This window comes from Hypomesus transpacificus, chromosome 2, assembly GCF_021917145.1.
Source record: "Hypomesus transpacificus isolate Combined female chromosome 2, fHypTra1, whole genome shotgun sequence".
NCBI classification, from domain to species: domain Eukaryota; kingdom Metazoa; phylum Chordata; class Actinopteri; order Osmeriformes; family Osmeridae; genus Hypomesus; species Hypomesus transpacificus.
In genome coordinates this window covers 13,683,638-13,709,336 of record NC_061061.1, presented here as the reverse complement: position 1 = coordinate 13,709,336, position 25,699 = coordinate 13,683,638, and the positions used below count along the sequence as shown (strand labels likewise).

At 39.6% G+C, this 25,699-nt stretch overlaps 2 protein-coding genes across 3 annotated transcripts in view; both read right to left on the bottom strand.

Annotated features, from left to right (window-relative positions):
* dgkb (diacylglycerol kinase, beta) overlaps window positions 1-2,225 on the bottom strand; it is a 32,966-nt gene extending 30,741 nt beyond the window's left edge. The window contains exons 1-3 of the mRNA XM_047043150.1: window positions 2,097-2,225; window positions 1,846-1,929; window positions 320-447 (exon numbers count right to left, since the gene is read on the bottom strand). Coding sequence (XP_046899106.1) covers window positions 320-389 — 70 coding nt within the window. The 5' untranslated portion in view covers window positions 390-447; window positions 1,846-1,929; window positions 2,097-2,225. The remainder of the gene's footprint in view (window positions 1-319; window positions 448-1,845; window positions 1,930-2,096) is intronic.
* On the bottom strand, window positions 370-25,105 carry agmo (alkylglycerol monooxygenase). Of its 2 annotated transcripts, none has more exons than XM_047043170.1 (13): window positions 24,869-25,105; window positions 23,150-23,280; window positions 22,863-23,014; window positions 17,581-17,684; window positions 17,374-17,469; window positions 16,136-16,202; window positions 15,984-16,049; window positions 15,796-15,875; window positions 15,092-15,226; window positions 14,253-14,369; window positions 13,401-13,483; window positions 12,995-13,100; window positions 370-447 (listed from the first exon to the last, which is right to left on the bottom strand). In XM_047043170.1, exons 1-13 carry the CDS (start codon window positions 24,977-24,979, stop codon window positions 445-447), a joined length of 1,251 nt encoding a protein of 416 aa, XP_046899126.1. In that variant the 5' UTR covers window positions 24,980-25,105; the 3' UTR covers window positions 370-444. The 2 variants fall into 2 exon arrangements, with proteins under 2 accessions (XP_046899126.1, XP_046899119.1); XM_047043163.1 differs by lacking the exon at window positions 370-447 and adding an exon at window positions 5,060-5,975 and having other exon boundaries at window positions 24,869-25,104.
* Between the last annotated feature and the right edge of the window lie 594 nt (window positions 25,106-25,699).

Here is a 25,699-nt window from a genome sequence, read left to right as displayed (position 1 = left end):
GGATTAGCTAAAACTGCAGGGATCAGCTGTGAAGTAGCTTACCAGTGCAAACAAAATGTGACAATTAAGATGAGATGTATGTATGGAAAGTTGGTTCATAAATATATTGGGTGATTTGTGGAATTAAGCTTTTGTAGCATGTGTGCCTTGTACATACAGTATGTGTTTTTTGAAAGGGTATCAGGCCACAGTATCAACCCTACAGTACATTTATGTGCAAAAAAAGTAGGTGCGCCAAGAACACATGGGTATGGGTGTAATATGTGTATACACTAACACAAACACATTACATTGACACGGACACACACACTACACTTACATTGTGCGTATTCCTGAAGCAGGGAGAATTCTGCTGGGGTCAGAGTGACCCATTTATCCTGGTTGGTCATTGTGATGAGTATATACTTCCTTCACATCCCCCATCCCGCAGTCTCCACTGTCCACTCACTAGAACACAACAGAGAAATCTGAAACATAACATTGTACTCATACTCTGTCTAGAGGCTAGATGATAGTGACAGAACAACTAGCTGGGGGAACAACGCATCTTTCTTCAGAAATAGTAAGTAGATATCACAGTACAGGGATCTTAATGAACCCATATAATTACAGTACACTGTAAACTATGCTACCTATTTGCTTGGAACTATTTATTTTGGGATAATACCATAGCTTTAGCTACGCCCCCTTGAGTCCCATTGAAAAATATGTATGTTTATATTTAAGAACTAATAAGTTTGGCGCAAAACCATTGCAAAGCTGCTGTGTATGTGCATACAACAGCATTTTAAGACCTTGTTAAAAGAAAATCTTCATTTATCTGTATCTGCCCGTGTGATAGAACGGCATGTGTTTTTGTGTCTGTGATTATTGCATTCACTCACACAAGTTGTCCTTAGTTTACCCACTGAACCAAATCAAGTAGCAGCCAGCCCCACAAGACAGGTCTACTTTGCATGCCAAAAAAAAAAATTGTGAATAATTGATATAACCGCACGCACAAATGTATTTCCTTTCTGACAGCACACAATGACATATAAAACAGTTGAACAGTCAAACACACTGGAAGTTGTGTGCTTGATGCTTAGTGATTTTTTTCTGCCTTACCTGTATCTACCTCACTGCCTAAATATGCACCGCATAATTACACTCCAGTGGAAAGTGGAGTCAGAATGTACTGTGTGCTGTAGAGTACATCCTCAAAATAAAACTCCCGAACTCTAAATTATCTTGAATTTGTTTAGAAAACTGTGCAACACCTACACAAAATAGAAATTTGCCATGTTCAAGTTGAAAAACTGAAAAATGTGAACATTCAAATCTGTTAAAAGAACGTGTTGCGGCATCATGAACAAAAACAACACATGCAGAAGAACAGTATAGACGTTGCCATTCAACACATTCTGACAGCAAATGATGTATTTACAGAAAGTTCACTTGATCAACCTGTTCCAGTCTGTTCAGTTCCATAAATGGCCGCCTATAAAACATGCTTCACTTATGTCCAGTGACACAGTGATGATATTAAAGCAGGTTGGCATTCCATACACTTAGGCTCTCACCATCCGTGGATTCATCTGTACCACAACACCCAACAGAGGACTACAACGACAGTATTGAAAGGCTGCCACAGAGAGACTTGCTTACACAACAACAACAAAATGAATACACACATTCAGTAGTCTTGATTACTGCAAAATAAAAAAAATCTGTACCACTATCTGTACCACAAAAAGCAACAGCACATCAACTCGCCTGCTGGTTCTCTCAGCTAACACATTGAGTAGTAGTCTTACAAGCAGATGCAAACTACATCTTCCACGCCGATATTTACAGTACACTCACCTCATGTACCCATCCATATCTCTTGCAGCTGGGAGGCAGTAAAGGTATTTGTTCATCAAATGGTGTGTGGGTGTGTGAGTGTGTCTATGAGAGAGAGAGCAAGTGAGAGAGATTATGTGTTTGTGTGTCAATAAAACTTGTTGTTCAGACAGTCATTGAATACCAGGGATAGGAACCGATGGAGAAAATGAATGGACAGAAAAAACTGTGAGAACGGTCCTCTGGTTGTCCGCAGCGATCAGTTCCCATACCCATGCTTACGTCACACGCTCATCCTTCCTCTACCTCCCTCCTCTGTCCTCCCCCTTTTCCCTTGGAAGCTGATGTCCTGAGGTTTAGCTCTTTCCCGCTCTCCCTCTCCGTCTCTCATTACTCGCACTCGCTCTCTTCATTTCTCATTACTCGCGCTCTCACTCTCTCTCCCTCTCTCATTACTCGCACTCTGTCTCTCTCTTTCTCTCTCCCTGCTCTTGTTGCCGTGGCAAACGGTGTGACCGACATTAGCATTCAGCACGCCAGGCAGTAACCGCGGCGACCTGTGGGAATATCGCTCTACAAGACTGATGGGATGTGACTAAAGAGGGCGGGGAAGAGTTCCATTCAAACAGGAAGTCTGATCAGACAATTAGCTTTATTCAACAATCCTATTTACTGTTTATCTAATAGTGGCTGAGAAAGGATAGAGGCTCATCAAATTGTCAAATAGAAAAATGTACATAATATCCCAAATGAAAAAGTCACATTGAATTCATTGTAAATATTTGAGGTGAATTGAAGTCATATCTGAAAAACACAAGTTGGGATGGTTTATTTGATTTCAAAATAATGCTATTCTACCTACCTGCTTTGTTCCAGTCCTGTAAAATATGGATTATATCACATAGAACACTATGCCCAGGACCAGCATGCTTATTGGATCACCAAATTCATTTAACAGCCTGGGTTTAAATGATGGCAGTCATAACTGACACTTTTCTCATATACCTACATCTACAAGGCGACTGAAATGCAGAACAAACAGGGAACAGTGACCAAAAGTAGGGTTGGAAGTGATTGACTAGTGTGCCAATACTGTTAGTGTTTTCCCCTACAGGCAGTCTCTCAACATATTTCTAGTCACAGCAGACCCAGTTTGAAGTATTGACATTTCCCTCACATGTGACTGTGGGGGTTGAGAGACGGTGCATGAGCTTTACAAAGAGGGATTGCCAGAACACTATCTTCCCCCACCAGGGCCCTTTATCTATCTACAAAACAGAGCATGAACCTTTAATAGGATACCAATCCATGCTTCAATAAAGAATTTGGATTTTTATATAATACATTCTATCAGATTCACAATTTGGATAATATGCATGACTTGAGAAAAACTATCCATGTGCCAAGTCATACCCAACAATTGCTCTTTAATGCACCTATGTGTGCATAAGTATTATTGTACAGTATTATATATTTTGGAAGAGCCATTGACCTGTCAGGATTGAACAAGGCTTGAATTACATCTCAGATCTGCCTGCAAATATGCAACTCTACCTCCTCTCATCAATATGCAGAACTGTACTGTAGATGAGCCACACTTTTGGCTGAAGTGCCTTATGCACAGATGGATAAATTGAATAAAAACTCGTTGATCTACAAAACATACGTACCGCAATGAAAGACGCACCGCAATGAAAACAATCCGTTTCCATGGTTACGAGAAATCCAATCAAGAATCACGAACGCACAGATTTGCCAGTACGTCATTCGAATCTTTTTACCCGAGGCTCAGAACGGTATCTGCTGTATACAGTACTTTAGCATTTAGTGTGAAAAAAACACTCTGTGCTAACTCTGTGTATCATTGTGGGGCCATTATGTAACGCCCATCGACTCGACATAACGGTGTCCCTGGTGCCTGGAGATGTGTCTGTGAAGCTGCCTATTAGACAGCTGGGCCTCTCACTTTCTATACATCCCTAGAGAAGCCACAGGAGCATGATGTCATGGACAGTTTTATCATAGCCTGCCACTGACAGCATTCCACTACTCCTGGTGTTATCTAGCTTTTCCACAGCAAACACCTCCACAGTCCACAGGATTTATCTACTGGCTTCTACAGCATCTATAATTCCATTTGCTGCATTTGTTTGCCAATGTGTTTGTGTATTTGTATTATGGAGCCACACTGTGCATCCATTAGTTGTACACAGTCATTCATTAACGACATCTTCGCATCCAAAAGTAATGATTTTATTTTTTTAGGCCTTATGTCCACGATGTGAAGAATGGATTGTGTGAGTGTGTACGTGTGTGTGTGTGTGTGCGTGTGTGCGTGTGTGTGTGTGTGTGTGTGTGTGTGTAATGGCAGAGGTACGACTGCCTTGATCTGCATGTTAATAGTTCGTACAGAGCACAAGGCTATTTCCATAATGTGAGTCACTGCAACAGTTTGTAGCAGAATTTTTTTGCCCTCCCCATCTGCCGGCTTGAAGAGAAATGGAAATAAGCCATTTCTGTAAGGTATATGTATAACTGTTTATATAACAGCAGTCACAGCAGTGAAAGACTGACATTGTGGCTATTTAAAACTGAGTAAAATATATTGAACATTTTCGATTGCAATGCTGTGTTTGGATGGACTGACAAAGTGACTTATCCTAGGTCCAGCGAGCAGCATCCTCCACTAACACGAGTGCTTTGATGATATCAAAGTGGCATGGCATTAGCTTTCCCCAGAGTGACTGTAAGGACAGTGAGAAAGAGAAGGTTGGAGAGAGAGAGAAGGATATCTTGTTTTACACGGCACTGTAACTTACTTAACTTAATCATTCAGATCTGGAGTGTTATTTCCCAAAAGAGGTTTAAGACTAGAATAGACAGGAGATGATTAAGTACTGTATATGCTAAGGCTGTTTTGAGACAAATATATCTTCTGGATATGTTCTTAAAGAACAACTATATATGGACAGAGAGAAATAAAGGCGAAAAAAGTAAGAAAGGAGAAAGGTTGGAGAAAGAGAGAGAGAGAGAGAGAGAGAGAGAGAGAGAGAGAGAGAGAGAGAGAGAGAGAGAGAGAGAGACAGAGACAGAGACAGAGACAGCGACAGAGATCTGTTCTGTCTGTTAATTATTTAGTGTATTCATAGTACAAAAACAACTAAACCACAGCTTTAGAAAACCAAGTGGCATTACGACAGGCTTCCTGTGTTCAGTCCATTTTCACAACAAGGTATTATTTATTTGAATAAAGATTTACATTTTTTGACAAACATTATAGTAGTAATTTAGTATATGTAGCTATGTCACAAACAGTAGTTTTGTGGATTGCAGAGAACTGCAGATCTGTACTCATTCAATTTAACAATAGCGCCACCTGGTGTTGACTTGAAGGAGTGAGCTAATTAAGAGTAAACATCTACAGAATGATTTCCATTAAATATGTCACATTGCTCTTACATTGTTGGTTTACAACAATTCATATATATATAAGTGGTTTTGTACAATGACATCTTCCAAATTTGACAAATTATGGACTAATAACATTTGTTTGCATTTCTTTACATTTTATGAAAATAATATGAGCATATTCAAGAGTTTAAAGAGAAAGTGTTGCATGGATATAGATAGCCAATTTCTAATATTATCCGTGACTATCGGGAGGAATTTTTGTAAATGGTTGATCTGATTGAATAGTGATAATCAATCAATAGCACCCATGTTAACAATGTTTAACAATCTGAACATTACCATCAACTATTCCTTGTCAGATGTGTTCAGTTATGTAGTATATCTGAACAAAATGTAATGTAATATTGTTTATGATACAACCTCATTGTAATGATAATAATTATAGTATTACCTGTATAAAAATATTTGTCAGGGACATCAATGTATGCTGTATAATAGACACTAATCAATGTTTATGCACATACAATGGTATAATATCTAACGCATAAGAAACTGTATAATTGTTATACATACAAGTATTTTGACAAGTAAAGCATACTCATGGTTAAAGTATTTGATTGGTACAAGAAGGCCTAGAGACAGTGTGACCTCCTGAAGACTTAGTGTGACTTCTTCTTGACAGCAACTATCTGGATGAAAGTCTGCATGCCCCAGTACAGCAGAGAGAGGGAGACAAATGTCTGTACAATACAAAGAAGCAGTTAATGATAATATTCCCTTCATTCCTAAAGGGGTCTGTAAAAACACAGTGCAAGTTTTTATAGCAAATTTTTCAGAGCTATAAATGGAAGCTTTCATTTGATCCAGTGGTGAAAAACATTGACACAAGTGATATTAGTTCTGAAGTCTGTTTGTATGTGGGCGTACTGAGATGCAATATAAAAGTGCATTTACTGTATGTATGAATCAAAAGTGAATGGGAAGACATTTTCTGTCAGAGTAGGCAAGGACTAGTAAAGGTTGAGGAGTGGATCAAAATCATCTCCCAAAATGCTTATTAGCATTTGTGGGTCAAGAGGTCAGAACAGCAGGGGAACACAAGGTAAAAAACAGTTGTACTCTCTTGCCCTCCACCCCCACCCCACTGTGTTCTGGCCCATAAACTGCATCCTACTTTGCAGACTGAGCCAAAACCAGGCCCCTGTCTATCACAGGCAAAGGCCTGATGGGAAAAAGTAGTGCTTCCTACTGGACGTTGCAGCTGTTTTCCTCTGAGAGAGAGAAAAGGCATGGGGGAGAGGGGGAGAGAGGGTTACAGGAACTGGAACGGCCCCCTGTCCCTTTTCTTCTACTCACTACCTGTCATGGCAAACAGGTTCCCTACTGGGAGAAAGAGGTTTGAGAGAGGGATATAGTGGGAAGGGAGGGTAAAAAAAAAGAGAAGGTTACCTAGCCCAGAAAGTCCAAAGTATGGGCCACATGTTACATGCGGAAGTCTATTACACTGACCATGAAGCTGCTATGTTAGTGCCCACTGAGGAGATGTATAAGGATAGATAATAAGGCATACTCTCAGAAGAACCTCACATATCATATCTCCAAACCAAAGCCTGACAACATGTATATCAAACCAACATGTTTTAGAAGGTCATATATATCGGTTTTGCCCTCATCTCTCCAGCCAGACTGTGCATTTTAATGGGTTAGGGTGGAAATGCATGTGGGACAGATTACATGTTGAAGTGGTGGGGTTTGCAAATAAGCACTACAAGCATAGAACATTGACTCCCAAAGTATAAATCTCAACAAATCAGCTCTCACTCACTTTGTTTTGGTTTGCGAGTTGGTACAATACCTGGTTAAAGTACTAATAAGAGAGAGTATAACTGCAGGGCATTAAAGTTCAAATGTTTTGTAGCTAATCCTCTAGTTTAAGGTTGTTGGTTTTTTTCCGTTTCATTTTACCAAGAACATTTATACACACACATTTATTATGAACATACGGTGTTTTACAAAGTGTTCCTATCAAACATAAAACAGTAACTGTTAATCAAAGGCTTTCTATGCCTATGAAAGCCTTCATGTTTTGAATATAAGATTTAACTGGGTGGCTATGCCTTCAATTCACTGACACAAACAATAGATAAAATGGATGTGTTGAATGCACAAAAAATATGAGTATCTTTTGTCATCTCCTGTTTGGTTTCTACCCCCTCAGTAGGGAGTTAACTGGCGGGGCCTGAGGTCTCCAAAGCAGCTGCACTCATGATTGAAATCAAAACAAGGCACAATGGGTGTGCCAGGAGTGTGATATATGGGTTGGAGTGGGATGTTTCCAGAGCTTCTTGTTCATATGGCTGCTCATAGTACACATTAGGTCTAGGGAGCAGGTGAGACAACACACACGTCTGCATTCATGGTTTTAGACACATCCACACACATTTGTGCACCAGTGCACATGATCACACACGCACAAACACCTGTTGTTTTTTTCCTGTCTCTTCATTATTTTTAGGTCTTTGAGCCTACTAATAGTATATGTGGCACAGTGTAGGTTTAGGTCTCACCAGAGAGCGCAGTTTGAGCAATGAGAAATATTCACATTACCCTCCCACGCAGACATACACCACACACACCACACAAGCGCAATTTTACTCTAGTGTAGGCTCAAAGCATTTAGCCCCTACCTTTCTTGCTTCTGCATCTACAGTTTCAGCATCTTTCAGCATAATGTTGTTTTGCCCCATTATTTGTATTTCAGACACTCCAAAATGACACAGACCTGTCTGAATTCCAAAAGGTCATCGCCTTGGCATCGCCAGGCTTCACCACAGAAGTCTACTGCACACCTCACTAATACCCATAATGATTTTGGTGGCGACCGACTGGAGGGAAGGAGAAAGCTGGTGGAAAGCTGGCAGACTGGATGGTGGGCCTTGTTCCAAAAACCCAGGATAGAAAAGAGCAGGGAGGGGGGAGCTTCAGCCCTGCAAATTCTAGTTCTTTGATGGTGCAATCAAGGGGGAAACCAGGGCTACAGAAGCCTGCGTCTCTGCGGACGCTCTGTAAATCAGTTCAATGGGATTTCCCAGAGAAGGGGCAAAGATGGATGAGTCTTAAGGGGCTTGTAGGAGAACTATCATTCCCCCTCCCTCCCTTCTGGCCTCTTTTTCTCCACCCATATCTCTGCTCCTCTTGTTGCTGAAGCAACTCGGAGGAATTGGATAATGTTAATGTTAGATGCTGAACCAGAGTCAGCTGTGTTTGGAACAGAGTAGTCTACAGTATGTTGAGTATAGAGAGTGCACAAGGTAAAGCTGACCCTGTAAAAGCACAGCCCAGGACCAACCTCTTAGATTCCCTCTCTCTAGCCTAATGAATCAGCAGCCCGATAATAACCAAAGCCAATGCTTTTATTGTACTTGTCCATTCACCTCATCCCAACCCTCCTTCTAATGAGAGTGCAAGGTCCATTGTGAAAAAGACATGCATGAGGGGAGATTTCACAGTGTTTGTGTGTATATAGTGTGTGTGTGTGCGTTCAGTATGTGAGTGCGCAGGCGCATATGAAGTACATGGAGATTGAGAATCCCCTTCCATTATTATGTGTGATGCGTTTTGTGACTTCAGTAATAATTCTTTAATGGTTACATGTGTTGTGTTTACTAATGTTTTGCATTTATGAACATATAAATGATAAAAGCATTATTGGGCAACACTTTATATAAAGGTTACGTTACCTACTATACCATGTAAGTACATTTTAAAATCTATAGTCAAATCGTTGTAGGAACATAGGAAATTGCAATGTAATTAAATTGTTAGTGGCATAGGTTATTGCTAAAGTGTAAGAAGACACGGTATTGGTGGAGGGGTCTAGGGGGTAAGTGGATGCTGTGAAAGGTTATTATTTTGGATATGGGCAGGAACATTTCTGAGCAGAATTTAAATCAACAGATAACTATACAAATCATAAAATGACTCTAAATACTGGTTCTAGGAGTTCATCCATAATTTATACTGTAAAAGACACCAGACACCCTGAAAACAACTGTTCTCCAAAGGATTTTCATGGCTTTTTGGCATGTATCTTGGCTCTTGAGTGACACGATCCCCAGCACACAGACTGATACTATTTCACAATGTGTGCAAAGAGCTATTCCACTGTTTACTTGACTATCTTTACCCAACACTCCTCCCCTTCAAACCCCACTATTTCACCCAGAGGGATTTCCTTTCCATCACTGATGATGATGTAATTCCTCAGGAGTTTCCATAGCCCCAAATTATCTTTTAACCTCAGTAGTGTTGCTTGGAGTGAATCTCTTGCACCTGAAAACATGCTAGTACAAACTACATTCGCAGAAAAAGTCTCACTTTATCAGCTGTCTTATTTTCTCAGGGTCAGGGTCCGAGCTTTGACAATTGGTGGAACTGTAGGGATGTGGTTTACATAGTCTTTTTCAAAAGTGTCAGGTGTTACGGTAGATAAGGCTGCCTGGAGAGCTTGTGTGTCCCTGTGAACTATGAAAATATTGTTCTGACCTATTTCTCTTTGAATATTAAAATATTGTTCTGACCTATTTCTCTTTGAATATGGAATATTTTCCTTTCCTGGAAGGGTTGGGAAAAGATAACTGTATTCTTTGGTACTGTAAAAACTAAATTAGTATGATAGGAAAAAAATGTTTGACAGGTTTTCTAGGATGGATACAATCCTTCTATCAATTATGGAATTATACTTAATGTAAGACGATCTTTGGTAGAGAGGATGAATTAGTCTTACAATACTAATCCTTTATGAATTTTGTAAATCGTTTGGGAATATTTTCATCAAGTATCATTCTATCTGAAATGCCCTTCAGAGACGCTACTTCTTCATGGACTGGTATATTTTGATTAGCTTCCTCCTTAATTGCTATGACGTGTCAGGGCGCAGCCAATACAAAGTAGACTGATGTAATTACTGTGGGCTATGCAGTGTTGGTTCTACGGCACATTCCGTTATACCTTCAAGCAGAGCCTGTCTCTGTTGAAATAACCATTTGTTATTTCACAACATACATAATGTTGTGCACACACGTGCACAAGCATACATACACACAAGCACTCTGTGAGACACACAAACACACACACACATTCAATCACACGGTCAATATACACAGTTAAGACACATTCAGATTCACATCTGCCTCCTCTCACACACACACACACACACACACTCTCTCACACACCCATACACAAACACACCATCTAAAACAGCATTGGCTCCATGTGTACCACACAGATGTAGGGTGTGGGTGGGTAAGTGTGGCAGGGGAGGTACTATGGTCCCGGTTTACAGGTCAAGACTGCAGCTTTACAAGCGAAATCTCCAGAGCCACTATAAATACCACTGTGAGCTTTAAGGGTGCCATATATCACACCAGTGGGCTTTAAGTGCCACAGCCTAGCTTACTTTTTTACTTTTTGTAGTTCTTTTTTATGTTGAGTTGAATGCGCCTGAATACAATGAAATGAGAATTTCCCCCCCTCTTGCTCTGAGTCACTGTTAATTGATTGGTCGACTTCAAAACACTTTCCCTTCAACAAAGAGTTCTCCATTCACCTTGAGTATCAGAGCTCTATATCATTACTGTACCATGACTTTTACTGCTTATGCCGTAGAAATGGGCAAAAGAGCTTGTCAGGAACAGTTTGGTCAGAGCAGACGTGGTTTTCAATGAGTACCACCAGCATTGGTGACATTTATTCTTCTCACGAAAAAGGAACGTAATGATACACCGATAACAACAGCATGTACTATATTACTTAACATGTGCATTGTACAGAGGTGTCACTGCAGAATACACGTAGAGCTAACTCTATGCCTGTCATTCAGAGATCAGGAATAGTCTCATCATAACAGGGAGAAAAAATTCCAAAGCTCTTTTTAACACCTGTGTGAACAGATGTGGACAAAGACAATGAAAGGAGGGATTCAGAGATCACGTGCAAATCTCGTCAGCCAAACCTAATTAGCGGCCGAACAGACTAATGGCTTCCAGAAGGGTTGCTTAACACAAACTGGCCGGGATGGAAGGGATAGGGGGAGGAGAAAAGGGAGGGAGGTAAAAAGAGTGGGAGGGATAAGGGCACATATTAACAGGTCAGTTGCGATCTGCAAGTGCCAGAAACACACAGCAATTTCCTGGTCAATTGGACTGTGCATCTGGAGTCGTACATCACCCATGACTGTGTTTCAGGAGGTAGTGCAAGTTCATACTGTACACACTGCACATGCAACAGAAACACGCACAGCGACATGTGAACATACAGAAGCACATCTGAAAGAGAAATTAACTAAATGGGACTATACATTCTCTAATACATTTACGTTAACTCACATACTAGTTTATGGCTATTGTCACACCTGGACAAAGGCCATTTTCATCCATGCATGCTAGCCTAGCAACAGGCAAGCCCAGGGCTCTAACTAGGCCTAATGGCCCCTAAAGACTGTCTGTCAACTGCTCTCAGCCTCAATCACACACAGTCTCTCTCTCTCTCCCTCTCTCTCTCTCTCTCTCTCTCTCTCTCCCTCTCTCTCTCTCTCTCTCTCTCTCTCTCTCTCTCTCTCTCTCTCTCTCTATCTCTATCTCTCTCTCTCTCTCTCTCTTTCTCTATTCTCAGGCTATCCCAGCATTGACCAGAGGGCATTCGGCTAAGATCCCTATTTTGGGACACATTTTGTGATTAGTGGATTATCACTGTCATTTCAACAGTGTCCTTATTGATTAGTAGAGGAAGTCAAATTACACAAATTGCAATGCCCATAATTATGCTTTTCAGAATGAAGAGGTGAGGTTTGGTCAAGGCCTTATGTGGCTCAGGAATAAATCACAGTCACTCGATGTGCCTGACTCTCCTGCTTTCCACTGGCTCTTGCAGTCGAGTCAGGGCAAAGGGAACAGTGAAAGGAATATATGTCCGGCCTTCAATACAGCAACACCCACAAAGAAATCTAGAAGATGGAAATAACCCTCACCGATTTTTGATAACACCAGGATGTATATACTGTAAACAGTTTACCCAATGTGTACAACAGAGAATACTGTTGCCAAGGGATACAAGGAGTGTGGGGTACCAAGACTACATTCTTTTTTTAAGAAAAGAATATCATTACAGTTATTGTGTGTGTATGTCAAATGTGTCCGATTTCTATCATTATGTTCAAAGAAAATGTGTTTTTCTACTCAACAGCCTCTATTTTAAAACCATGTGAGGCAGTCATCCATAATCATGTATATAGCTTTAGTGTAAAACTGACCTTTTTCATCACAGTTTACTTAAAAAATAAATAAGAAACTGTGAAGCTCATTCCCAGTGGTAAACCCCAGTTGTACCCCAGGTGAAAACAGAAATGGGAAAGTGTTTGTTTTCATTTCCAACTCAGTTATACAAGTGGGCAGAGTTCTCTAACTACATCATTTAAATTGATATGTTGTTATGGTAGTGTGCTTGTTTTTAGTGCTATTCCTTATCATCCCTTTGTGTCAGTATTGTTCATGCCTGTATATATTGTCACACATTTGGCAAAAAAGATGACAGGGCATCCCGAAGGGCAGCCAAACTAAACAAAAAAAAAGGTAACCAATCCAAAATAATCATGAATATATTAAGTACTCTAGGTTTTAATGTATTCTTGTAAAGTATTACTTGTATACAATGTATGTTATATGCTATCTATCGGATATGTGTCTTGGGTAATATCACTTACTTCTATGGGCACTGCCAGTGAGGGCAGAGGTGGTGCCAACAAGTCATATGTCATCATCGTCACCATCAGGGCACAGCGCAATGTCTCAAGCATGGCCGCTGTCGGCCTGCACAGAAAAAGGAAAAACAATACGTAACAAATACAAACCCTGCCACAGGTCATTGGTGAGGGTCAAGTGCATTCATAACACATTTCAGTAATTCACATGTTCCAACCAAGTATGTGAACAGTACCCATGTTAAAGCCCTTCTACCGCTACCATAACCAAGAATTAAGGGTTGTAACATAACTTGATCAAATACACTGTCAGGGAACACTTGAAATGTATCAATCAGCAAGAATGTGAATTATTTTCTAATTTACTGAGCTGATTGACCCCCTCAAGTAAAATATTAAAGTACTATACCTCTGGTCAATGATGAAGCCAATGGAAGTGAGAGTCAGCACAATATAGCCAGTCGTCAGCAGAACTGTAAGCTGGGACAGCATCTATGGGTAGAGACAGTACATCAAGTCATGAGTAGTGCAAACATTTCAGTCCATGTTGGGCCTTCCTCAGTGCAAGACATAAGTGCACTTATGTAAAGTGAGCACATGGGCTTAAACACTGAAATGTGATTTACTGTCCAGTCAAATCCCTCACTTTGTTATTTTCCATGTAAGTACTGATTGCTGCATCCTGAAGGCTATTTGGGTTGGGAAATGGTTGACTTGATAATTAAGGTGTTTGCATGGCCTCTAAGACCACAAGCTTCTGCTTTTGCTGCTGTTTGTGTGTTGACTGAAGGAGGGAACCCTCCACCAGGACTATGGTGAGGGGGACCGCAAATAAAAGAACACGAGAGGTGGAAATTGCTAAAAGCCTGGCCAGGTTAATTTGGAGTTAGAAAGCTGGGTGGGACAGCACATTTTGGCTAACCAAAACTATTCCTGGGGAAAATTGTGTTCGAAGATAACTGTTGTGGAGAAAATACTGCTTTGATGAAGAAAAAATGCTAACCCTAACACTGAGAATGGAAAAGAATAGACAAAAGTTATTTAAAAATAAAATGACGGTCATCAGTCATTCTGTCATGATGCTAGGTCGAGACCCACTCTTTGTGTTCAATAAGTGTAAGAGATAACATGACGATAGACCACAACACAATTAACTATAATACACTGAAGCAAAGTATCCACCTTGTGGTTTGACCGTAGCAAACGAATATGACAAAAACAATTACACTCAAAAATGGATGAAAGCCGAAAATATATTTACCAACTTGGTTGCAAACACATTGTGGTAAACCCACAGAACCAAAAGGAACTGCATGCACACATAGACCTGGCGGGGAACAGGCCAACTCGGATCATGTGGCATCTCTTGTCCTGTCACCTGGAAATATAAATTAACATTTTAAATACTATTAACACATAAATAGTAATTGTGGGAGAGCACTGGGCAGGTGTTTATAGTGGTACAGTTTGCACTTAAAAATCTAGATCTGTGTCCATGTGCATTCATGTCAGATACTGCATCACTGCTTTAGTTACCCACAGAGTCTACAACAGGAGTTATTTCATGATATTGTGGCCATCTCCCAGTGCCTTCCACATGTTTAGAATCACAATGCAGAGTTTTAGAGACCAGTGTAATTGTAAAGGCTGTAGGCTTTTGATGAGAAGCATGAAGGGTCTGAATGATATGTGTTATTTCAAAGCTAACCACTGGGGCACAAATTGGGACCATTAGTTTTATAAACACACATGAACACAATGCATGCATGCATGTATGCACACACACACACACCAACACTTTTGATCTCACACATTTAATGAAAGAAAATAAGTATTCTGTTCCTTCTACAAAGGCTTTATGTGGTGTGGTGTGTCCTTGTAAATCTTGTGTAAAATGTCACATTTCCATGGGAGAATTCTGAGTCATTTGGAAAAACCTTTGTGTCGAATGTTAGGAAGTTCGGTATGTGGGTGTCAGATTTAAATAACATGTCCTGTGTGGGAAGTCAGACACAACAACCTCAAGATGTGGTTTATCAGATTCTATACTTGAAACATGTATCTCCCTCTGTCATACAAGCCTGTGTACTTCTCTCTCACCGTGGGCACCTCAGCATGATCCCCCAATCTTGGTTTACCAGGTTTCCAACTTGGTCCTCTGAATATGACGGACAATTTATTTGCTATTTTAGTGTTTTTCTTGAATCTTCTCCACACATATCTATAATAGTGTAGCTACAAAGGGAAAAATAGAGAAATTCCGTTAGTAAATTAATGTGGCAAAAGCACATCAACACCGTTGAATTACTCTATATTGTTAGGTACCAATATCGATCTTCATTGAAGCCTCCATTCATCCTGTTCCTTGTCATTTGAAGTAGATTGGCCTTGTTGCACGCTACCATTGGTGGTTGCAGAGAAAATAATCAAACTCAACTCCTAGCATTTGTTTTGACTGGCCTCTTTCACCTCTGCTAGAAAGTTTTTTAAAAGTGGAGTAATACTATTATGGTTACAGCATAGCTGCACCATCAGCAGGGAAACCTGAGTCAGGTCCTAATCTCTAGCCGTAATGGGAGGTGTTCTAAGTCAGTCTGAGATGCTCGGATGGAGTGCAATAGACAGACTCATTGCCTGACCCCACTCATTTAATATTGAGAAGGACCAATCCAACCAAGCTGTTGGTATGGTCAACTGATCAGTCAAATACTTAGCTAGTAATACAAGTAATGTATGTGCACCCAACAAATAAAACATTACACATCTTGTCAGAATGTAAGGAATATATACTCTATGAGACCAACCTGAACAGTGAGAATTTCAAACGTGTTTATTGGATGAACAAGACCATAGACGACTTTGTCAGTTTCTGGAGCAAAGGTTCCTGGGTGAGTTAGATGATGAATCTTATTAGTTGCACCTTCATAATCATCATTGTTCCTGAAACTAAGAGGCATGATGTGCAATTGACCAACTGAAGGTCTGCACTTACCAAATAAACGATCCCATATGATCAGAGCTCCTCCATAGTTCTTGTCTATGCAGTAAAGATTCCTCCCTGCAAATAAATACACAGTTATTCTGATATACCGTACATTTTTCTGAATTAAAATTGAAAACAAATATTATAATTAAAAGTCTTACCATGATGAACTCTGTGGTGACTGGGTGTGTTCAGAATCCATTCCAGAGGCCCGAGATCTTTTATCACCTGAAGATCACAAAGAACAAGCATTTAAAGTGTTACTTTCAACAAAAAAGGGAAGCGACAATGCTTCCAATCTACAGTTTATATGTTCGTTTGTTTTTTAAGTTAATAAAAAGTTATGCCTTAACTTTACTGACCTTTACTGAAAAGAAACAATGGAAAAAGTGACAGCCAAATTTACAGATGGAAAAAACAATATTTAAAAATTGGAAGCCAAACTGAGATAAGGTAGATAACACTACAACATGTTCTTGATGCACTTCTGCTTCCTGTAGACATACACTGTTTCAATTTTTAACTATGAATGCACATGCAGACGTACTGTAGATCAGTGTAAATAGTTTGTGCATATACACTAGAGCTTTCAAAATGCCTCATACTTATAATCATACACATAAGGTTCTTCGGTGGCATGCACACACACATGCACACACCATCATTACTGAGCCATACAGCACATATTTCAGAAGTATCAGGTTTCTCTTTGGGTGTAACTTCTACAGAGAAACTTTATGTTTGGGCCTAAAAGTGATCATACAGTCTAGGAAATGTGCACAACTGGACAGAGTCTCTCAATGATTCATTATTTCCACGTAATGAGTGGTCTGGCAAGAGCTAGTTTTATCTTGAATGAAAACGGTCTCTCTATTCCACTCATATTCTAACACAGGGTCGGTGGAGACTAGTGTGCCAATATATTACACAACATCAAAAGAGACTATAAAGGAGGCCGAAACTTTATCCCACAGAAAATGGTGAATGTTACGACTAATAATGTACTAAAAGATGGAAGCGATTTCAAATCCATTCATTCCCCCCTAATGATTGGGAATTGAAAGATACTCCCAGTTGCTTTAAAAGGAGAGAGACCAGTTATGCTTCTGTTTGGAATATGTAATAAAATCTCATTATTTTTATTAAACACAGGTTTGACTTGAGTCTGGGACCAATATGAGTTCCTGTAGTAGTTAATATAAAATAAAGACCATAGTTTGATAACATAATGTTATCTACAAATAGCTTTAGTATTTTTCCATTATTATCAAAACATAAAATCAATAGTTTCTGCATTCATTAGCAGATTATCTGTGCCAGTACCATGTCATTAACTAAACCAAAGGTCTAGCCATTGAGTAGGAACTGTAACTTAGTGGCCAGTAGTGGTGGTATTTACCTCAGTATGGATCCAGAACTGGTAGAGCAGATTAAACTGGATGTGAACGGCAAAGACAGAGGGAGGCAACACTAGAGCCATGGGCAGATAGAACACCTAGGGATACACATTGGATTTCTTACATTTTGAAAACATTATTAGACTAAAATATTATAGAGTACAAAACGGTTTCTATTGTTTTGATGGACAGTTTATGGAAACCCATACCCATGATGAGAACTGTTGGGTGAGAGACTGTCTGAGAGCAGTAGTGAGGTTGTAGTATTCTGAACTGTGGTGAACCTGGTGAGCTGCCCACAAGATGTTTAGCTCTGCAGAAACAAACACACACACATACAGGAAAAGTGATAAAGAGATACCACAAGAGTTTCATAACAAATCACATGGAACCCAGTTTGCAAGGACTAACGGTTAACAGTTAACATACAGGACCCAGGCTTTCAACTTTCACACACATACTGTACTGCTCAACTAACGTGACTCAGCATACAGTAAACAGTTCATTCCTCTACAGTGTTGTGATACTTGCTACAATAATATCTGTGTTACACTTCATTTTAACATCCAAAGAAACATGCTTGTTAAGTTGAGAATGAATTTGAAGTTGTATTTGGACAACCCATTTCTCTGTGTATTTTGGTTTCACCTTCTGTACAAGAGTGCTTTAACCTTCAAATACAGTGATAAGACATGGACCTTTATGTGATTTTTCAAGAATTACATAAGCATTCTATTAAGAAAACAGATAAAGGTCTTCAAAATCATTTTGTGGAGGGTAATGTACAATATGTATGTGCAGTCATGGGATTAAGTGATTTGGTAATATTAAAGTAAGGTTACAAATCATGGGAGTGTTCAACCTTTTACACCAATAATAGGCAATTACTGATCAGTCAAACATAAAGAACACAAACTCGTAAAGCTAACTCTGTTTCATTTGTATAGATCATTCAAAAGACACATCTTGGTACAGATACGTCTCTTTCAATGTTTTATAAACTTGCGAATTCTATTGAAACCATGAATCATAAAACCCAAAGGGTCAAGCTACAGCAGCTGAACAAACATGGTCTGGAGACAGTGTGTGTGAAAAGGTGCCGAGGATATTTCTGTAAGGACAATGCGACTATCCTTTCCGACACCTCACCAAAACAACACTGCAAGAGCTTGCTGCCAATCCATCATAATTCACAGGCTTCATTAAAGAGGATTTAATAAAGCAGAGGAGAGCAGGGAAACTCCCTCTTACCCGAGAGACCTATATAATTTCATATAATTTCAACAAGATTTTTGTGATATTTGATACGAATACAGTATATTTTATATTGAACTATATTTAAAGATTATTCAAATAAATGTGCTTCACAGAGAACTAAAGTGAACATTTTTTAAGAGAGAGAAATGATGTGAGAGAAAGAGAGAGAGAAATAAAACGAGAACAAAATATCTATTTTTAAACATCTTCCCCTCCAGAGAACCACAGAGGTAGTAAGAACTGTCCCAGTGTGAAGCACAAAAAGAGAAGTAAATTCCATGACTTTATTTCACCACCCAGCCCAAGTTTTTTCATCTGGGTGGGTCGGGGGAAGTGTTTGGGGGGGGACCAGGTTGAGGCTGGCTAAGATTGATGCAGGGTGTCAATGCTAGGAAGTACGAACTGCTAGGCTTCACTGAAAGCTCATGTCCTCATCCTGGGCCTCGACGGGACACCACATAGTTTGGCAGGGTCTATTCAGGAGGGAATCCCTTTAATGATGAGAACCATTGCCACATAGCTCCTTTTCCCAGCCAGAGCAAAAATGCTGAGGACTGCACTTCCACTGATCTCTAGAGGGCCTTTTTGCTTTTAAGATTCTCAGGAATATGCTGGTTGAATGCCTTCTAATCCGAAAAATGTAGACAGCAAGGACATTTTTCTGTATCTTTTGAATGTTTTGTTTTCCATGTAAGGGCACAAATTTTTCACATACTAATGACATTGTTCTTGGAATATGAAATACACTAGTGCAATGTTGTTATATATTTAGTATTATCTACACGTACTGATAACCTTCAACCAGAAAGCAGACTTTCTATTAGACAATGGTCATTAATACTCTCCAACCTCTTTTAAATAAATATGGTTGACTATTTTACAGCTGTCATAGTGGGCTCAAATCAGATAAATAGCACTGTCCATTTTTCTGCCAATCATATTATTAGTGTGCTGTAAACAGTTTCCTCTGTTTGGATTGGATATTGTTGCATGAGGTGCCAACATAAACATCACTGCAATGGGACAGCAGGCTAACTCCCAAGTGTTTCTGCAACATTTGATTCAGTCCACACACACATACACTAATCACTAAACACTGCAAGTGGCTCACTCACAGTTAGTCACTTAATTCTAATCTATTCTATTCCATTACTTATAAATAGCATCAAGGATTGAATGAGACAATGTGTGCCCACCCAAGTCCAAATAACAGAGAAAAAGTATGTATTGGCTAACTGGAGCACATGAGGGCAGCAGACACCCAACTTGCGTGAGAGCTTTCCTCAGTCATTCAACTCATCATAATTCTCCTCTAATTATCTTTATGACCTACCTATTTCCTCTATACACACAAACACACCCCAGCACACTCTCACATGGACAAGCATTCACAAAAGAAAGACATGAGTACCAAACACAAGACGCATGCACATACACACACAGACAGTGATTGATCTGGAGTCATGACCTGCCGGCCATTGTTGATAATATTCCTCCATCCCTGAGGTGGCTCCGTGGTCTCTTGTAGCGCGCCGAGCCCCCATATCCTGAACGATTTGGATGCAGATTCTTTTGTACACCCTTCACCCTGCGCCAGGCCAGGAACTTCCAGTCAAAGTCAAGATTTATGAAGCATGGCCAGGGGTTAACACCGGCCCTGCCATATGGCCAGTAGAGCTCCTCTTTAAACAATAACATCCAGATCAGCCGCACCTCCTCAGGGATGCATACACACACAGCCCTGCAGAGCAGAGGAGAGGAAGGTGGCTCCTTTTGAGTTGAGCTCATCTGTTTGTCTTAACAACTACTGCTGCCTGCAGGGCTGGGGATGTGCACTGCAGGGAGGCCAATTGCATGTTGTGTATGCATAGACACAAGCAGGCAGAACTGCACATTTACAGAAATACAGTGCCCACGCACAAAACAGAAAAAAAGCACATTGACATGTAGGTACAAACCTGTACACACAAACTCACTCAAATACTGCACAACCAAATACACCCTTACATATGAATTCCTGGGTTTCTAGTATGTAATGTCAGGTGACACATGAAGGAGATTAAACAGAATCAAGTTATTCAGACATTTACACAACAGAATAATAGGTAATGGTCCTTTACCTTTAAGCTTATCTACAATATACCATCGGTCTTTGCCACAAAAACATTAGAGGTCATAGGCCATCAAGAGCCTTCACCCAACAGATGTACACATTTAGAGAATTAAATCTGAATCTCTATATCCAGGGTCATACTGTACTAGCAGACCAAAGAAAGAGCAAGGGATATATTCTCAACAAAGATGGCATCAGCTTAAAGAAGACAGCCTTTCCACTCAAAGTACTTTCCATTCAATTAGACAGTCTTTTCAAGTGGAGCACATGAGGGGAAACTATGAAAGGCCATAAAACTGGTTAAAACTGGTAAAACAAAAAGTATATTTTACAGTGCAACTAATTAGGACTCATATTGCAGTGGAGGATGTCACATTTGCCCTTTCCCCACATTTTTATTGTCATATCTTTGTTTTTAACTGTATTAAGTTTTATAGTTCATATGTTTTGACACAATGGGATTTCCCATGGTCCATTGATGTACAAATTGAGTATAAAATAACATTTTAGATGCAAGTAAGAGTGATTTTAGAATGACTGCATGTAATCAGGTCATGTTAAAATGCTTTGCATTTTTATACTAAGCCAATGTATTTAATCAGAAATGATGTAGGCAAGTCACATGTTTTATCAATTACAACATGTTTTTGATTAAGGCTGTCAACTGGACCCCAAAAATGGGAATTTTATATTCCCAAAAATAAGAGATTTGACTATAATCAAATCTATATTGCCGGTGCTATAGCCAAACAAGTGGCTTTGGTAACATTGAACTGAAAATCTTTCCGTCAATCATTGACTGACAGTGAAAGATAATAACTGAGTTGTCTAACCTCAATTTCTTATGTAAATTGACAGAATATTTAAGCAATTCATAAAAAAAAATTGATCCAAGTTATTTTCTGGCCAGACTACACTTGTGGCTATGCACATAGAGGAAGAAAACATCAAATATGACCGCCCTACAGCTGACTGTTAGTTGAAGCAATCACACTCCACCAAACAACTGTCATGTAATAAATACATCTTGATCCAAACAGTTTTATCTTAAAATGAACTACAGGTCATTTACTGTTTGACAGAGATGACCTCACTCTACCAGAGTGCCGAATGTGGTCAACGTCTAGCCTGTCCTGTGGTCAGGGAGAGAGTTTCCTTTGGTAAGAAGGGGAAAAGCTTATATCCCTGCACAACCAGACAATTATCTGTTGCCCAACAATGTTCCATAATAACAAGTCAAAGGCCAAAGACGGAAATTCAAGTGGACATTTTTGAGACATAAAATGTTACCACACTTAAAAATAAAACTCTTAACTGGATACTCTGTAGATACATGTATATTAGTATGACTTACTTCTGCAATTAGTCAAAACAAAAAAAAACGATATAAAAGACAGATGCAGGCACTTCATTAGAAATCCTTTGTAGATTGTGTAGTTGAATTCTATTGAAAACACACATTCCCATGACAATTTAGTAAATCAGGGAAAGAGACCCAATGGGTTTTGATATGTTTGTAACCTAGTGCTAAAGACATTATTTGAAGATCCAATAACCTTAAACCAGGTTGATGAACCACTAACCACAGAAAACCACAAAGGATAATAACATATTTTCCTTGTTTACATGTTTTATGGCAGCCAAAGTACACTTGTTGAGCAATGACCGCACGGGCACCTTGATACAGGCAATCTGGCTTGTTTTCCACTTTCAAAAACACAGCTTCTGTTCACAAAGATTTTAAATGCCAATAGCGAAGCAAACACAGCTTCGAATCAGAAGAAGGCCATTGACACCAATAAACTCTCCACTCTGGTGGCAAGTCTGGGGAGGGGAGGGTAGAGTTACCACCCGTGTCTGCAGCAACTGGAGCAGGGTAGAGCAGTGACTGGTGGGTGCACAACAGAACTTTCCCAACACATAAGCATCTATTGCTATGGGACTGTGTGTAAAACAAGTCATCACAAACCTCTCGCTTATGTTAGCATATTTTGGGTTTTAGATGAAAAACACTGCATTGTGGGTTTCTGTATTCAGAACAAAACAGCTATGATGACAACGTCTCAAATTCTGTATGTGATGCATATGAAGTCAAACTAAGTTGCAAACAGTAGGTCATACCATGAGCAAAACGGTGTACCCAGTAGTAGCAGAAGTCCACTCCCAGGAAAGCCAGCCACCAGGTCCAGGATGAGTCCCAGGGCAGCTCCAGAAGGTGGAAGTGGTTCCATATGTACATATAAGTGGTCAGCTCAATACTTCGCAGGAACAAACTGTAACACAATGCCACCTGTTAGGTTAGTAATGAAAGACTACAGTATTTCAACTGTATTTAGATTGTTATCATACAAAATCAAAGACTACTGTGCTATTATTGTTCTGTAATATGCTGTTTTGTGGTTACTCACTGTGAAAGCCTGGAGATTATACCTGCAGACACGGAGGTGACTCCGTCGCTAATGCTAGGCACAGGTAGGCCATTCATCAGATAGCCCACCACCAGTTCCAGTAACATTAGGCCCACAAAGTAAGGGGTGGCCTGGAGAAAACATGAATCTATGAACTTCAATTAAATGACAACTTAACTAACAAGTGAGTGCAGGGTTCCTTGTTTTGAACTGAAATATTCTAAAAGGCAAAAAACATTTGCAACCAGACGTTTGCACATTCTCATAGGGCAATTATATTCTTTTAGGAGGTTGGGGGTAGATTATGTTTTCGTCATTGTTCCTGTTTGAACATCCCAAAAATCTGTTAATAAACAACAAATTAATGACAACTGAAAACATTTTCTGGCATACAACAAATTAGCTAAATGTTCTTTCCTTCTCAATCACTCAACACACTTGCATGCAGAGAGATTACTCTGACACATTGACAACAAATTCTCAAACATCCAGACATGACACACCCCTGTAAACACTGTATAAGTCTCTGGTCTGTAACAATAGTAAAAAAAAGATTGTTTAATTGCAGTACTTAGGGACTGGATCAGGACTGCTGTGGTTTTCTCATTTATTCAACTATTAAAATGTGGCTCTTTCAGCTGACATTTTCTATGCTATAGTTACTTCTTTATCATACATCTGGCATGATAAAAAGGCAACATCAGTAGGTTAGTGTGAGTTTACAACTTCTGTTTGTTTCAATTTAATCAAGATACTATTCCCTTTTTTAACGTAAACATGTGTCTGGTTACTGGTCACACAACTGGTGTCCAGATGCATTATGAGTGTACAGATTTGGCACTGGGGGAGTCGTTGTTCACCCAGCAGTAGATGGTGAGGACACCGTTCAATTGGATTGTGATTCCAAAGTCAACAAAAATAATCACCTAGCATTAACCATTAGCCTACTTACTGTAGGCTAAGTCGCTCTGGATAAGAGCGTCTGATAAATGACTAAATGTAACCAATCATGGAAGGAATCGCAAAATCAATCAATTTAAAAAGGACTTTACAAACAATCGTTTGCATATTTTGCTAAAGTAAGCTGCTCATTGACACAACATTAGCTAATTTAACACATGAGTACGATACTTTTCTATTGGGATACATTTCAGCTGGGCAAGTTCAGACTTAATTCCTGCTGCAAGGTTCCGGGTAAATTACCCAGCGGACACCCAGCGTTGTAGCAACATTGCCAATAGGTTGCTGCAACGTTGTGAATCAGCTGGTGGGTTAATTTACCCGGTTATGTTGCATAACCTGCTTTCTGGAATACCCCCTGGCATTGAGAAGCATATTAGTGGTTGTGGTAGCATCAACTTTTTTGGAGAGAAATTGTGTTGAAGACGTTCCTAAATGAATATTTCATAATTTCTTAGTCAAACTACAGTAGGCTACCTAGTGGCTACAGTCGTAATTGAGGGTTGGTGTGGCTTGTGTGAGATGGCGACTTCTGGAAGCCTAGGCTACTTCATGTTTTGGTTCGATCAGATGTGGTTTACTTAAAATGTTTGAGAAAAACTGAACTAGACAAACATTTTACAATACATCTAAAACTAAGCTAGAGTGGGCTACCGAGCTATGGTTCTGAAATAAGAGTGGATCACAAATCCGTTTGATCGTATTTTTGTTATTGCGCCGAGCATTCAAGAGCATTTAAACTTTTTAATAGTAACATACCTGTTGCACGTATTGAGGCACATCTTCTACGTGTTGAAATGATGATTCGTTTGGTGTGACCATGTAAAACATGGAACGAACACCTTTAGAAAGGCAGTCAGCGTGCAACATTTTAGCCCAAGCGCCGTAGACCGAGTAAAATATATCGCTGCAGGTTCCAAAGCTTTTTATACCTGCTTGTAGTTCACAACTTGAACGTACTTCAACCCCGTATATTTGTTGACATTGATTAGCTCAGGATGCCGTACAGTAAGGGTAGGCTGCACGGTTAAAAAGAAATATTGCATTATTTTCTGATTTGTTTTCCAAAACGAGGGAGACTAGGACGCCTTTGACAACTCCTTTAAGTAGGCTTATGAAATAAATGCACATTTAATTTGCATGAATACTGCATGGCCTTTTAGGGCTTCTGTCTGTTATTGCTGAGAAAAAAAAACTATTTTTGAAATCAGTTCCAGACATTCCATGGCAGTCCGTCTTTATGTTTGAAACAAAGCTTTAGAGTTGTGATGTTACAATTTACACTATGAAATCGTTTTAGATTACGCTGAAAAAAACATATCATCCAGTGGCACTCAAATTAAAATGCACATGCTCAATGTGGTGAGATCAGCTAATAAAAAAACAATTTTGTAACAGAATGATCCTTTGCAGGTTTTCTTGTGAAGTTTTGCTTGCAATCCTGAGCCTAAGGAAAAGGTGAATTTATCATGCAACCAAAAACCTGTTGTGTTTAATTCTTGTTCATTTCACCATAACTGAGAACAGCCTAATTTAGGCTTCACTTGAAGTAGGCTACTTGTGGGGACATAGGGAAGTTATGCAATCAAA

Bases quoted from the DNA above. Each gene is read 5' to 3' on its own strand.
- agmo (XM_047043163.1), bottom strand. From the start codon at position 24,979: ATGTTGCACGCTGACTGCCTTTCTAAAGGTGTTCGTTCCATGTTTTAC. The intron at 16,050-16,135 runs GTAAGACTTTTA...ATTTATTTGCAG, and splicing joins TCACCACAGAGTTCATCATG to GGAGGAATCTTTACTGCATA. The intron at 15,876-15,983 runs GTAAGTGCAGAC...TAACTCACCCAG, and splicing joins CATATGGGATCGTTTATTTG to GAACCTTTGCTCCAGAAACT.